This window comes from Pseudorca crassidens, chromosome 2 (genome assembly GCF_039906515.1).
Source record: "Pseudorca crassidens isolate mPseCra1 chromosome 2, mPseCra1.hap1, whole genome shotgun sequence".
NCBI classification, from domain to species: Eukaryota; Metazoa; Chordata; class Mammalia; order Artiodactyla; family Delphinidae; genus Pseudorca; species Pseudorca crassidens.
Window position 1 is genome coordinate 66,667,555 of NC_090297.1, and position 13,362 is coordinate 66,680,916.

General features: G+C 41.3%; 1 protein-coding gene across 1 annotated transcript in view; it reads left to right on the forward strand.

The window, feature by feature from the left end:
• The first annotated feature begins 225 nt into the window (after positions 1-225).
• Positions 226-13,362, forward strand: part of ST6GALNAC5 (ST6 N-acetylgalactosaminide alpha-2,6-sialyltransferase 5) — a 175,580-nt gene continuing 162,443 nt past the window's right edge. The window contains exons 1-2 of the mRNA XM_067712828.1: positions 226-450; positions 1,244-1,441. Of these exons, the coding sequence (XP_067568929.1) occupies positions 436-450; positions 1,244-1,441 (213 nt within the window). The 5' untranslated portion in view covers positions 226-435. The remainder of the gene's footprint in view (positions 451-1,243; positions 1,442-13,362) is intronic.

A 13,362-nucleotide genomic window follows, 5' to 3' on the forward strand; every position in this document is an offset into this window, starting at 1 on the left:
CTATCATGTTCAGAATCCAATAGGGTTCTCCTTCCCTTTTACTTGATGACTTCATAAAAGATAAATAAGCCTTCGGACCAAGAGGTGGGTATATGGACACGGTTAACTCTCTCGCCCCAGCAATTCTACTCAGCTGAAAAGATGATTATTTGGGGGCGGGAAGGGGGGAATGCAGAGGGCTTTAGGACCCGGCAGGCGGCAGTTGTGTAGATCGCTGAGAGACTACGAGGGTCCGGTTCAGCTTCAATTCTGTCTCTAATCTCTGCAACAGCGGCTCTTCCTGGGTCCCGCGGCTTTCCTGCTCACTCAGCCGCGGCTGGAGGCCCGGCGAAAATCAGAGCCGTTTCCGCCCCATCACCCACGATGGAAATCCTCCAAGAAAAAGTGGCCCCGGACGCGTGTGCCTGAGGATTCCGCACAAAAGAGGTGCCCAAAATGAAGACCCTGGTGGTGAGTCATTTGTTATAACTCCTCTGGGCAGAGGCGGGACCCCCGGGCGCAGCGTCCCCGGGGCGCACGGGAGAGCTCCGGGGTGCCTGACCCTGCGCTGCGAGGTCGCCCGTTACAAAGGGACAACTTTCCACCTGCTCCGCGTCCACTCCCGATTCCTCGCTTCAGCCTGGCTCGGAATCCCAGAGCCCGAATGGAAACTCGGGTTGCTGGGCTCCTGGATCTCCGGCGGGAGTTCCGAGCGGCCAGCGGAGAGCTAGAGAAACCTTGGAGTGATGGGCGCCTTGCTCGGGGATGGGGATGCCCTAACGAAACAGCCTGGCAAAAAACTAAGAGGGGCGGGAAGGGGGGACCTTTGCAGACTTTCTTGGTTTCCTTGTCGGATTTCAAACTTGCAAGGATCGCCAAGGTAGAGCCCCACGGGTCCAGAAAGGAGAAGCTAGACATTCCAAAGCCGAGCTGGGGCAGAGGGCCCCCTCCCAAAGTGTGAGCCCACCCCTGCCCCCGCCGCCGGCGTGCTCTTCTTCGCGTAGCCGGGCGCCACGCACCACCTGTCCTCTGCCGAGGGATGTGGGAGGCGGCGGCGGCCCAGAGCAGCGACGCGCGGGGAGCATGCCCTGCCGTACGTGGGGCGACGGTGCCTCCTCTACCGGGCTGCGTGCTGCCAAGGTGGGACCCGGGCTACCCCCGCTGCCCCCGCCCGTCTGACCGTCGCGCCGGAGTCCCTGCCGGGCGCGCTCCTCCCAGGTCGGCGCTCAGCGACTCTCCTGTGCTCTCTCCCGCTCTCCCGCAGCGCCATGGTCTGGCAGTGTGTTTAGCGCTCACCACCATGTGCACCAGCTTGTTGCTCGTGTACAGCAGCCTAGGCGGCCAGAAGGAGCGGCCCCCGCAGAAGCAGCAGGCAGCGGCGACCGGCAGCCCCCCGACGCACCCCGATGCCCCCGCGGGACCGCGGCCACTGGACGGATACCTTGGCGTGGCGGACCACAAGGTGACAGCTTGCTCGCCAGCCTTCCCGCCACCCAGCCTGGGGATCCCGCACACCTGAGCTTGCCCCCTTCCCCGGGGTTGGGAGGCGCCGTGAGTAGGTGCCATTCAGAGGCTGGAAGTGCGAGTGGACCCGCTGGGGTGGGACAAGATAGTTCCTACTTGGTGTGAATTTCTATTTGGAGAAGGAAGCAAAGTTTTTCCGGGAATAGGGATGAGATGGGTGCACCCCAAAGCCTAATTTCCTAACAGGAACTGTCCCTGGAATTAGAACCGCCTCATCCCCAGAATTGCAGCTATCGCTGGGTGCAGGGCTCCTGAAGCCTCGGGTTTGGCAGCCAAGTCGCGCCCTAGTGGGAGGAGACCCGGGAATGGCGCGTGTACCAGCCCGAGCTTACCTCCGACAGGGAACCGGAGGCTGAGTAGCAGCCAGTCCGCGGCCGCAGCTCAGGCTCGCAGACTCCTATCTGATCTCTGCTTCGGATGCTCTGGGCTAAATTACTACAGCCCTGGGGAGCGGTGCCCAGGCAAGCGCGGAAGGCTTGAGGCACAAACTCAGCTTCCATTGGCTTGAAACTCACCGTTGAGGGCCTATTTTCCTCTGCCTTCCGGGAAGCCGCTGCATGGCTTGGCTAATAATTAATAAGGTGAATTTTTAAGAAATTGAGCCTTCTTTCCCTGGAATAATAAATCTCTCGTTTCAGTGTGTGAAGCCTCTGGGAGAATCCTAATCAAGTTTCCTGATTCTGAAAAGATATTTTAATACAGTTTAAATGTATTCCCCATTATTTGAAGCTGCTACTATATTTTTATTAAAACACAATTCCATTCTGTATATGCCCTATAAAGCTAGAGGATTTCTTGAAACCACCCAGCTATCCTGCTTTTTGTATTACTAGGTTGTATGGTTGTGAACCAAAGTAATATTTAGCAGGTGCTCCTTTTGTGTGAAAAGATGGTTCTAACCATGCATGAAAAAGTCAAACTTTTTTTAAGTGGCAATCAAAATACTTCTACTCACTTGTGCAATGGATAATGCTAAGGATTTTGGAGGATGCAAAAGAATTTAAGGCAGGACGCAGCCTTTAGGGATCTTTGAATGCCTGTGGGAAAACAACATACCGTGAAATGTGGATGGATGGATAGATGACAGAGAGACAGAGAGATAGACAGTAGATATAAATGTATAGGAAATACCGGATATAAACAGTTATTACTGTTGGAGTACAGAGATGGGAAAGATCTCTGCCCGGCTAGGATCAAGGAAAGTTTCTTTGAAAAAGTGGAACTTGCACTGGGAAGAATTCACGGAAGCAGAAAAGAGGGAGAGATGTCATTAGGAAGTGATTTACTGGGGAGGGTGCTGGTGGTAGATCTTAAATCAAAAGTAGAGAGGGCCATCAGTTTCACAATTTCTGTTTTCACAAGCTTCTGTTTTCTCTTTAAGTTGTTGATTGATTACATACTTTGTATCTGCATGTGCAAGCAACCCATAAGGGCTGGAGTTCTAGAAAAGTTTGTGCATTGACTTCCCACTGTGGAGGGATGTGGTGTTTATGTGTTTATAATGAATGTATTGAACATGGTGGCTTTTCATGGCTATTGTTTAGTGGAAATGGCTATCTAGCACTTGTGAAGCTTTGGTTAACAGGGCTGTCAAAAGGTAAATTTGCTGTAAGCTTTGATCTGCCTTTAGGAATATATTGCTAATACTTCCCTTCCTGTGCTCTCCTGCCGGACAGACACCAGCTAAGAATATTGATAGCCTAAGTCAAAATATGATGCCCTCATCTTCTTTTTCAAAACAGTGTTTATTCACACAAATATGTTGGATTCCATTTTCAATGTGTCAGAGCCTTATTTCATTAAAATGAAGAACAGCCCTTTTGGGGAAGGAATGTGGGAACTCTGTATGAGAAATTGAGATAATCTGTAGTGAAGGGTTTTGTAAACTGTGAAGTGTTATGTGAATGATACATATGTGTGGAAGACCTTGGAATTCTTAGCAGAGAATTAAAAATGTGACCAGGAAGGTCTTAGCAGATAATACCAATGAAATTCTTTCATAGAAAACCAACCTCTCACAAACTTCCATACCCAAAGGGTTCAACAAAGCTTACCCTACCTCAAGCAAAGGAACAAATGCAAATATTAAAATCTATGCCTTCTTTTTAGGCATTATTTCAATTGTTCCACTGAAGGAAATATAAACTTCTGCTCAGAATGTAGTCACTTTACTGCTACTATTTAACCGGCCGGAAGTTGGGCAGTTTCATTTCCAATGGCTATCTGAAGGTGCACGTGTAAAACGTTTATGTCTTCTCCCAAAATTGCTGTTTAGGTTTACTTGGGATCTTCCTATAGTCTTGCTTAAGCAGAGGTAGAAATCAATCGTTAGACTATTACTAAGATGTTTTTTTTCCAGTTAACACAGGGGATGATAAATGAAAGCTTTTCTATTCTTCTTATGTTGCCAGATGATACTCTGATTGCTTTTTTGTCCCACTCTCACATCAAGCTATAGAAAAATTATAGGATATGCTGAATGTGATGACCACCAAGCCATATGCTGCTGCATATTGAATCAGAATTCCAACAGACTTTCAATTGGCCATTGATTTACTGAATCTGGAGAGAGTTACAGATACCATTTAGGAAAACGTTCACATCTCCATGGCTAGAGGTCCCAAAGTCTGATAAATATGTAGTGTTTTTGTTCAGTTACATGATGGCATTAACATTATAACTCCAAGGTTAAATTCAACAGGTGGTCCTGAACCCCAGCACCTGAATTTCACAAATTACCGCCTGTCTGCAATGATAGTCTTGTCTCATATGCTGCAGACTGAATTACTGTTGAGATTAAATCACTATGTGCTTTTGTTGAAAGACATGCTGTAAGTCAAGCCAGTGATGAGCAATATGTGTTGAAGCTTAAAATATCACTTTCCATGGTCGTATTCCCTGCTTCCTCTTTCACAAACGATGCTAGCGGAAATTGTAATTCCAGTATGACTAAGTAAGTGAAGGCTACTTGGAGTTTCTTGTGATAATGAAACCATTTCATTTTCTCTTAGGTAGATTTTTTTCTCTTCATTCCCAATCCTTCCCCTGACCTTTTCCCACAAATATTCCACCAACTCATTTCCATCTCGTTACATGTCTGTCACTGCAGCTACTGTATCTGCATCCTGCCATTTCCTGGTCCCCGATTTTGGAAGCCATTGATTTCTAATCAGATCTTCCAGATCTAAGCAAAGAAGTCAATCTTCATGGCTTGGAGAAACTTCTGCCTTTAGAACTGCAGCATAATGTATAATCAAACTAAAACACACATGCACACACACACACACACACACACACACACACACTCACTAAATCAAGCAACCCTCAGAGGAAAGCTCCCAGTCTCCCAGCAGAGTGGAAGGGGGCATGAAGCCCATTATGTGTTCAGTCTGGGTTGGCTCCGGGTAGATAAAGTCATTTGCCATCCGGTGGACCCTGTGAAATGAAACTGTGAGCTGATTCCCATTTCCAGTGGACCGGAGCCCTTTCACAGAAGGCCCACTTGTCACCTGGCTTGCCCTCTTCTTAGGTGGCTTATGAAAGAGCAGTGATCATGGGGCCTGAAGCTGAGCTGCTATCTCCTCGCTTCGGTAGTAGTCTCCAAGAATGGATTTTACACGTACCGGTGACATGCTTGCCCTTGGTTCTTTCTTTCCTTAAGCACTCAGTTATTCAGACAAAACCAAACTGCTTAGAGGTAATAGTACTATTACTCTTAATTGGTAGATGTCCAGTTGGAATGATAAGACAAGTCAATGCAAGAGTTGAAAAGTAATTCAAAACCGGAAATAAAGGTATATGCCATATAACTTATGTTGAAATTATGGCTTAAGAATTCTTCCTTTAGAGAGGTATATACATTCTCAAATATAAGTTTACACCATTTATTAGACCCTGTTGTATAATATTTGAGGCATCCAATGAATGATAAATAATTTGGATCTCAAAGAAATTTAAAGTGAACTTATTTTCAGTGCTCAAGTATTACAAAATGTAATCTGCCAGTGATGACAAAATTGTGTTATCACAAAGCATCAACCAAATGGAATCATGAAATGAACTGTTTTTTATGGGAGAAGAGTTCCAATAACGTGGGTGTTTTTAACTGGAGAAGTTAAACTATTTTAACATTTACTGAATAGTTAACCTTCCTTAATTCTGAAACCAGGAGTATTTCTCCACCTTCCCACAGGAGTAATCCCAAGATACTTTTGTGCCAAAGCCCAGATTGTACCTAGTAGATGGTCTGACCTAGCTCCCTCTCAAGTTTCAGGCATTCTGGCCTTCTTGCTGATCCTCGGACACTCATTCTGCCTCAGGACCTTTGCACTTGCTGTTTCATCTCCCTGGAAAGCTCTCACTCAAGATCTTTTGCATGGTTGATTCCTTATGGTCATTTAGTCCTCAGATCACATATCATCTTCTTGTGTACCACACTCTTTAAAAAGCCCCCTTCTCACGAGTCATTCTCTATCATACCAGCCTGTTTTATTTTCCTTATAATACTTAACAATATCTGAAATAATCTTAAAGTTTACTTGTCTCTTGTCTGCCATCCCCCCAAGTAGAATCTAAGTGCTCTGATATCAAAGCATTTGATACATCTTGTTGACCAGTTGAAATCCAGGCCCTAATACTTGGCCATTGGTGGGCACACAATAAGTATTTATGGAAAGAAAGAAGAACGCAGGGCGTATTGGGGGTGGGGTATCCCTGAAGAAGGACAAAGCTGCCTTACCTTATGTCAAGTCCTTTCTCTGCAAGACACATCAGTGCAGTCCCAGGCCCCGGTATGTCTCATCTTTCCTAAAGTTGATTTACTCCTTCTCCTCCTAATAATGATAATAGGAAATGATTTGAAACATAAGAGTCTTTGGGAATGAGATTTGGGAATCTACCATTTTAATAGTCTTCCCTTATGGTTCTTGTGCACGTTAAAGTTTGAGAATCATCATTTGAAACGTTTTTAATCATCACAGTGTGTAGTTCTGTAGCTAATTTGTTTCTGGGTTTTTGAACTACTCATAGCCCTTAGTAAATATTCATTGAAGGCCTGATAGTTGCAAAATTCCAGGGTATCCTGGAAGAAGAACACAGTCCCTGCCCTCAAAGAACCTTTGATCTAATTGGAAAGAAAAGACAAAGAAGCAAGAAAGATTAAATAATAAAGCAAGTCCTGAATAATAATATGAAACCAAGAAACAGTACATCAAGGCACGGACACTAAAAAGGGGGCAATTTCTGTGATCTTTCTCATCTATAAAGTACGTTAGATACTGTTGTTACCTTAGAAGTTATAAAACTTTCAAACTAAAATTCTATTATTCATTAGCCGTTTTATATATATGGCTTCCTTCTGGCTTCCTTTCTCTCATTGGTTGTGAAAAGGAGTTATTAGAAAAAGAGCTATTTCAAGTCAAAGAGCGATTAACGTCAAGCCCAAGCATTCCCACTTAGAGATGTTTTGGAAAAGTCAGATTCAGTGACAAACGTGTGTAGAGTCACAGTGGAAAGTTCCGTCTGCACTTAGACTTAATTTGCCAAGAACAGATTAGGATGATTTGATCTGTTTTCTACTCATTAGCAGGGTGATGCTGTTTGACTGTTTACAGAGGATGTGTCCTAACATAAAATATGTGTCCTAAAGGAAAATCTGTAATTGCTGGGATATTGTGCTTTCTTTCTTTTTTTTTTTACATCTTTATTGGAGTATAATTGCTTTACAATGTGTGTTAGTTTCCGCTGTATAACAAAGTGAATCAGCTATACATAAACATAGATCCCCATATCTCCTCCCTCTTGAGTCTCCCTCCCACCCTCCCTATCCCACCCCTCTACGTGGACACAAAGCACTGAGCTGATCTCCCTGTGCTATGTGCTGTTTCCCACTAGCTATCTATTTTACAGTTAGTAGTGTATATAATGTCCATGGCACTCTCTCACTTCGTCCCAGCTTACCCTTCCCCCTCGCCATGTCTTCAAGTCCATTCTCTAAATCTGCATCTTTATTCCTTTCCTGCCCCTACATTCTTCAGAACATTTTTTTTTTTTTTTAGATTTCATATATATGTGTTAGCATACAGTATTTGTTTTTCTCTTTCTGACTTACTTCACTCTGTATGACAGACTCTAGGTCCATCCACCTCACTACAAATAACTCAATTTCATTTCTTTTTATGCCTGAGTAATATTCCATTGTGTATATGTGCCACATCTTCTTTATCCATTCATCTGTCAATGGATAGTTAGGTCGCTTCCATGTTCTGCCTATTGTAAATAGAACTGCAGTTAACATTGTGGTACATGACTCTTTTTGAATTATGGTTTTACTCATATGGTAGTTTTAGTTTTTTAAGGAACCTCCATACTGTTCTCAATAGTGGCTGTATCAATTTACATTCCCACCAACAGTGCAAGAGGGTTTCCTTTTCTCCACACCCTCTCCAGCATTTATTGTTTGTAGATTTTTGATGATGGCCATTCTGACTGGTGTGAGGTGAGACCTCTTTGCAGTTTTGATTTGCATTCCTCTAATGATTAGCGATGTTGAGCATCCTTTCATGTGTTTGTTGGCAATCTGTATATCTTCTTCAGAGAAATTTCTATTTAGGCCTTCTGCTCATTTTTGGATTGCGTTGTTTTTTTTTTGATATTGAGCTGTATAAGCTGCCTGTATATTTTGGAGATTAATCCTTTGTCAGTTGCTTCATTTGCAAATAATTTCTCCCATTCTGAGGGTTGTCTTTTTGACTTGTTTATGGTTTCCTTTCCTGTGCAAAAGCTTTTAAGATCCATTAGGTCCCATTTGTTTATTTTTGTTTTTATTTCCATTTCTCTAGGAGGTGGTTCAAAAAGGATCTTGCTGTGATGTATGTCACAGAGTGTTCTGCCTATGTTTTCCTCTAAGAGTTTTATAGTGTCTGGCCTTACATTTAGGTCTTCAATCCATTTTGAGTTTATTTTTGTGTATGGTGTTAGGGAGTGTTCTAATTTCATTATTTTATATGTAGCTGTCCAGTTTTCCCAGCACCACTTATTGAAGAGGCTGTCTTTTCTCCATTGTATATTCTTGCCTCCTTTATCAAAGATAAGGTGACCACATGTTTGTGGGTTTATCTCTGGGCTTTCTATTCTGTTCCATTAATCTATATTTCTGTTTTTGTGCCAGTACCATACTGTCTTGATTACTGTAGCTTTGTAGTATAGTCTGAAGTCCAGGAACCTGATTCCTCTAGCTCCGTTTTTCTTTCTCAATATTGCTTCGGCTATGTGTTTGCATACAAATTGTGACATTTTTGGTTCTAGCTCTGTGAAAAATGCCGTTGGTAGTTTGATAGGGATTGCACTGAATCTGCAGATTGCTTTGGGTAGTATAGTCATTTTCACAGTGTTGCTTCTTCCAATCCAAGAACATGGTATATCTCTCCATCTGTTTGTATCATCTTTAATTTCTTTCATCAGTGTCTTATAGCTTTCTGCATACAGGTCTTTTGTCTCCTTGGGTGGGTTTATTCCTAGGTATTTTATTCTTTTTGTTGCAATGGTAAATATGAGTGTTTCCTTAATTTCTATTTCAGATTTTCCATCATTCGTGTATAGGAATGAAAGAGATTTCCGTGCTTTAATTTTATAACCTGCTACTTTACCAAATTCATTGATTACCTCTAGTAGTTTTCTGGTAGCATCTTTGGGATTCTGTATGTATAGTATCATGTCATCTGCAAACAGTGACAGTTTTATTTCTTCTTTTCTGATTTGGATACCTTTTATTTCTTTGCTGTCTCTGATTGCTGTGGCTAAAACTTCCAAAAGTGTGTTGAATAATAGTGGTGAGAGTGGGCAACCTTGTCTTCTTCTGGATCTTAGTGGAAATGCTTTCAGTTTTTCACCATTGAAAATGATGTTGGCTGTGGGTTTGTCATATATGGCCTTTATTATGTTGAGGTAATTTCTCTCTATGCCTAGTTTCAGGAGAGTTTTTATCATAAATGGGTGTTGAATTTTGTCAAAAGCTTTTTCTGCACCTATTGAGATGATCATATGGTTTTTATTCTTCAGTTTGTTAATATGGTGTATCACATTGATTGATTTGCATATATTGAAGAATCTTGCATTCCTGGGATAAACCCCACTTGATCATGGTGTATGATCCTTTTAATGTGCTGTTGGATTCTGTTTGCTAGTATTTTGTTGAGGATTTTTGCATGTATATTCATCAGTGATATTGGTCTATAGTTTTCCTTTTTTTGCATTACATCTTTGTCTGGTTTTGGTATCAGGGTGATATTGGCCTCATAGAATGAGTTTGGGAGTGTTCCTCCCTCTGCTATATTTTGGAAGAGTTTGAGAAGGTAGGTGATAGATCTTCTCTAAATGTTTGATAGAATTCACCCGTGAAGCCATCTGGTCCTGGGCTTTTGTTTGTTGGAAGATTTTTTGTCACAGTTTCAATTTCAGTGCTTGTGATTGGTCTGTTTATATTTTCTATTTCTTCCTGGTTCAGTCTTGGGAGGTTGTGCTTTTCTAAGAATTTGTCCATTTCTTCCAGGTTGTCCATTTGATTTACATATAGTTTACATATAGTTGCTTGTAATAATCTCTTATGATCTTATGCTACCTCTCCTATTTCATTTCTAATTCTATTGATTTGAATCTTCTCCCTTATTTTCTTGATGAGTCTGGCTAATGGTTTATCAATTTGGTTTATCTTCTCAAAGAACCAGCTTTTAGTTTTATTTATTTCTGATCTGATCTTTATGATTTCTTTCCTTCTGCTGACTTTGGGTTTTTTGTTTTCTTCGTTCTCTAATTGCTTTAGGTGTAAGGTTAGGTTGTTTATTTGAGACAGTTCTTGTTTCTTGAGGTAGGATTGTATTGCTATAAACTTCCCTCTTAGAACTGCTTTTGCTGCATCTGTAGGTTTTGGGCTGTCGTGTTTTCATTGTCATTTGTTTATAGGTATTTTTAAATTTTCTCTTTGATTTCTTCAGTGATCTCTTGGTTATTTAGTAGTGTATTGATTAGCCTCCATGTGTTTTTTTTTTTTACAGATTTTTTTCCTGTAATTGATATCTAGTCTCATAGCATTGTGGTCAGAAAAGATACTTGATACAATTTCAATTTTATTAAATTTACCAAGGCTTGATTTGTGACCCAAGATATTATGTATCCTGGAGAATGTTCTATGAGAACTTGACAAGAAAGTGTATTCTGTTGTTTTTGGATGGAATGTCCTTTAATTTTCAGTTAAGTCCATATTGTTCCATGTGTCATTTAAAGCTTGTGTTTCCTTATTTATTTTCATTTTGGATGATCTGTCCATTGGTGAAATTGGGGTATTAAAGTCCCCTACTATGATTGTGTTGCTGTCGATTTGCCCTTTTTTGCCTGTTAGCATTTGCCTTATGTATTGAGGTGCTCCTATGTTGGGTGCATAAATATTTACATTTGTTATATCTTCTTCTTGGATTGATCCCTTAATCATTATGTAGTGTCCTTCTTTGCCTCTTGTAGTAGTCTATATTTTAAAGTCTATTTTGTCTGATATGAGAATTGCTATTCCAGCTTTCTTCTGATTTCCATTTACGTGGAATATCTTTTTCCATCCCCTCACTTTCAATCTGTATGTGTCCCTAGGTCTGAAGTGGGTCTCTTGTAGACAACATATATATGGGACTTGTTTTTGTATCCATTCAGCCAGTCTATGTCTTTTGGTTGGAGGATTTAATCCATTTACACTTAAGGTAGTTATCCATATGTGTGTTCCTATTACCATTTTCTTAATTGTTTTGGCCTTGGTATTATAGGTCTTTTCCTTCTCTTGTCTTTCATTCCTAGAGAAGTTTCTGTAGGATTTGTTGTAAAGCTGGTTTGATGGTGCTGAATTCTCTTAGCTTTTGCTTGTCTGTAAATGTTTTAATTTCCCCATCGAATCTGAATGAGATCCTTGCTGGATAGAGTAATCTTGGATGTAGGTTTTTCTCTTTTATCACTTTAAATATGGCCTGCCACTCCCTTCTGGCTTGCAGAGTTTCTGCTGAAAGATCAGCTGTTAACCTTATGGGGATTCCCTTGTATGTTATTTGTTGCTTTTCCCTTGCTGCTTTTAATATTTTTTCTTTGTATTTAATTTTGGATAGTTTGATTAATATGTGTCTTGGTGTGTTTCTCCTTGGATTTATACTATATGGGACTCTCTGCGCTTCCTGGAGTTGATTGACTATTTCCTTTCCCATATTGGGGAAGTTTTCAACTATAATCTCTTCAAATATTTCTCAGTCCCTTCTTTTTCTCTTCTTCTTCTGGGACCCCTATAATTCTAAATTGGTGCGTTTAATGTTGTCCCAGAGGTCTCTGAGACTGTCCTCAATTCTTTTCATTCTTTTTTCTTTATTCTGCTCTGCAGTAGTTATTTCCACTATTTTATCTTCCAGGTCGCTTATCCGTTCTTCTGCCTCAGTTATTCCGCTATTGATTCCTCCTAGAGAATTTTTAATTTCATTTATTGTGTTGTTCATCATTGTTTGTTTGCTGTCTAGTTTTTCTAGGTCTTTGTTAAACGTTTCTTGTATTTTTTCCATTCTATTTCCAAGATTTTGGATCATCTTTACTATCATTACTCTGAATTCTTTTTCAGGTAGACTGCCTATTTCCTCTCCATTTGTTTGGTCTGATGGGTTTTTACCTTGCTCCTTCATGTGCTGTGTGTTTCTCTGTCTTCTCATTTTGCTTAACTTACTGTGTTTGGGGTGTCCTTTCTGTAGCCTTCAGGTTCGTAGTTCCCGTTGTTTTTGATGTCTACCCCCCAGTGGGTAAGGTTGGTTCAGTGGGTTGCGTAGGCTTCCTGGTGGAGGGGACTGGTGCCTGTGTTCTGGTGGATGAGGCTGGATCTTGCCTTTCTTGTGGGCAGGACAGCATCAAGGGCTGTGTTTTGGTGTGTCTGTGAACTTATTATGATTTTAGGCAGCCTCTCTGCTAATGGATGGTGTTGTTTTCCTCTCTTGCTCGCTGTTTGGCATAGGGTATCAAGCACTGTAGCTTGCTGGTCGTTGAGTGGAGCTGGGTCTTAGCGTTGAGATGGAGATCTCTGAGAGAGCTTTTGCCATTTGATATTATGTTGGACCAGGAGGTCTCTGCTGGACCAATGTCCTGAACTCGGCTCTGCCAACTCAGAGGCTCAGGCCTGACACTTGGCTGGAGCACCAAGACTCTGTCAGCCACATGGCTCAGAAGAAAAGGGAGAAAAATAAAGAAAGAAATCAAGAAAGTAAAATAAATAAAATAAAATAAAGTTATTAAATTAAAAAATTAAAAATAATTAAAAAGTAATAAAAAGAATGAGAGTGCAACCAAACCAAAAAACAAATCCACCAATGATAAGAAGTGCTAAAAACTATACAAAAAAAAACCCCAGACCAACAGAACCCTAGGACAAATAGTAAAAGCAAAGCTATGCAGACAAAATCACACAAAGAAGCATACACATACACAGTCACAAAAGGAGAAAAAGGAAAAAAATATATATATTAGAAAAAAAAAAGGAAGAGAGCAACCAAATCAATAAACAAATCTACCAATCATAATAAGCTCTAAATACTAAACTAAGATAAACATAAAACCAGAAACAAATTAGATGCAGAAAGCAAACCCAGAGTCTACAGTTGCTCCCAAAGTCCACCTCCTCAATTTCAGATGATTCGTTGTCTATTCAGGAATTCCACAGATGAAGCGTACATCAGTTTGACTGTGGAGATTTAATCTGCTGGTCCTGAGGCTGCTGGGAGAGATTTCCCTTTCCCTTCTTTGTTCGCACAGCCTCTGGGGTTCAGCTTTGGATTAGCCCCCGCCTCTGCATGTAGG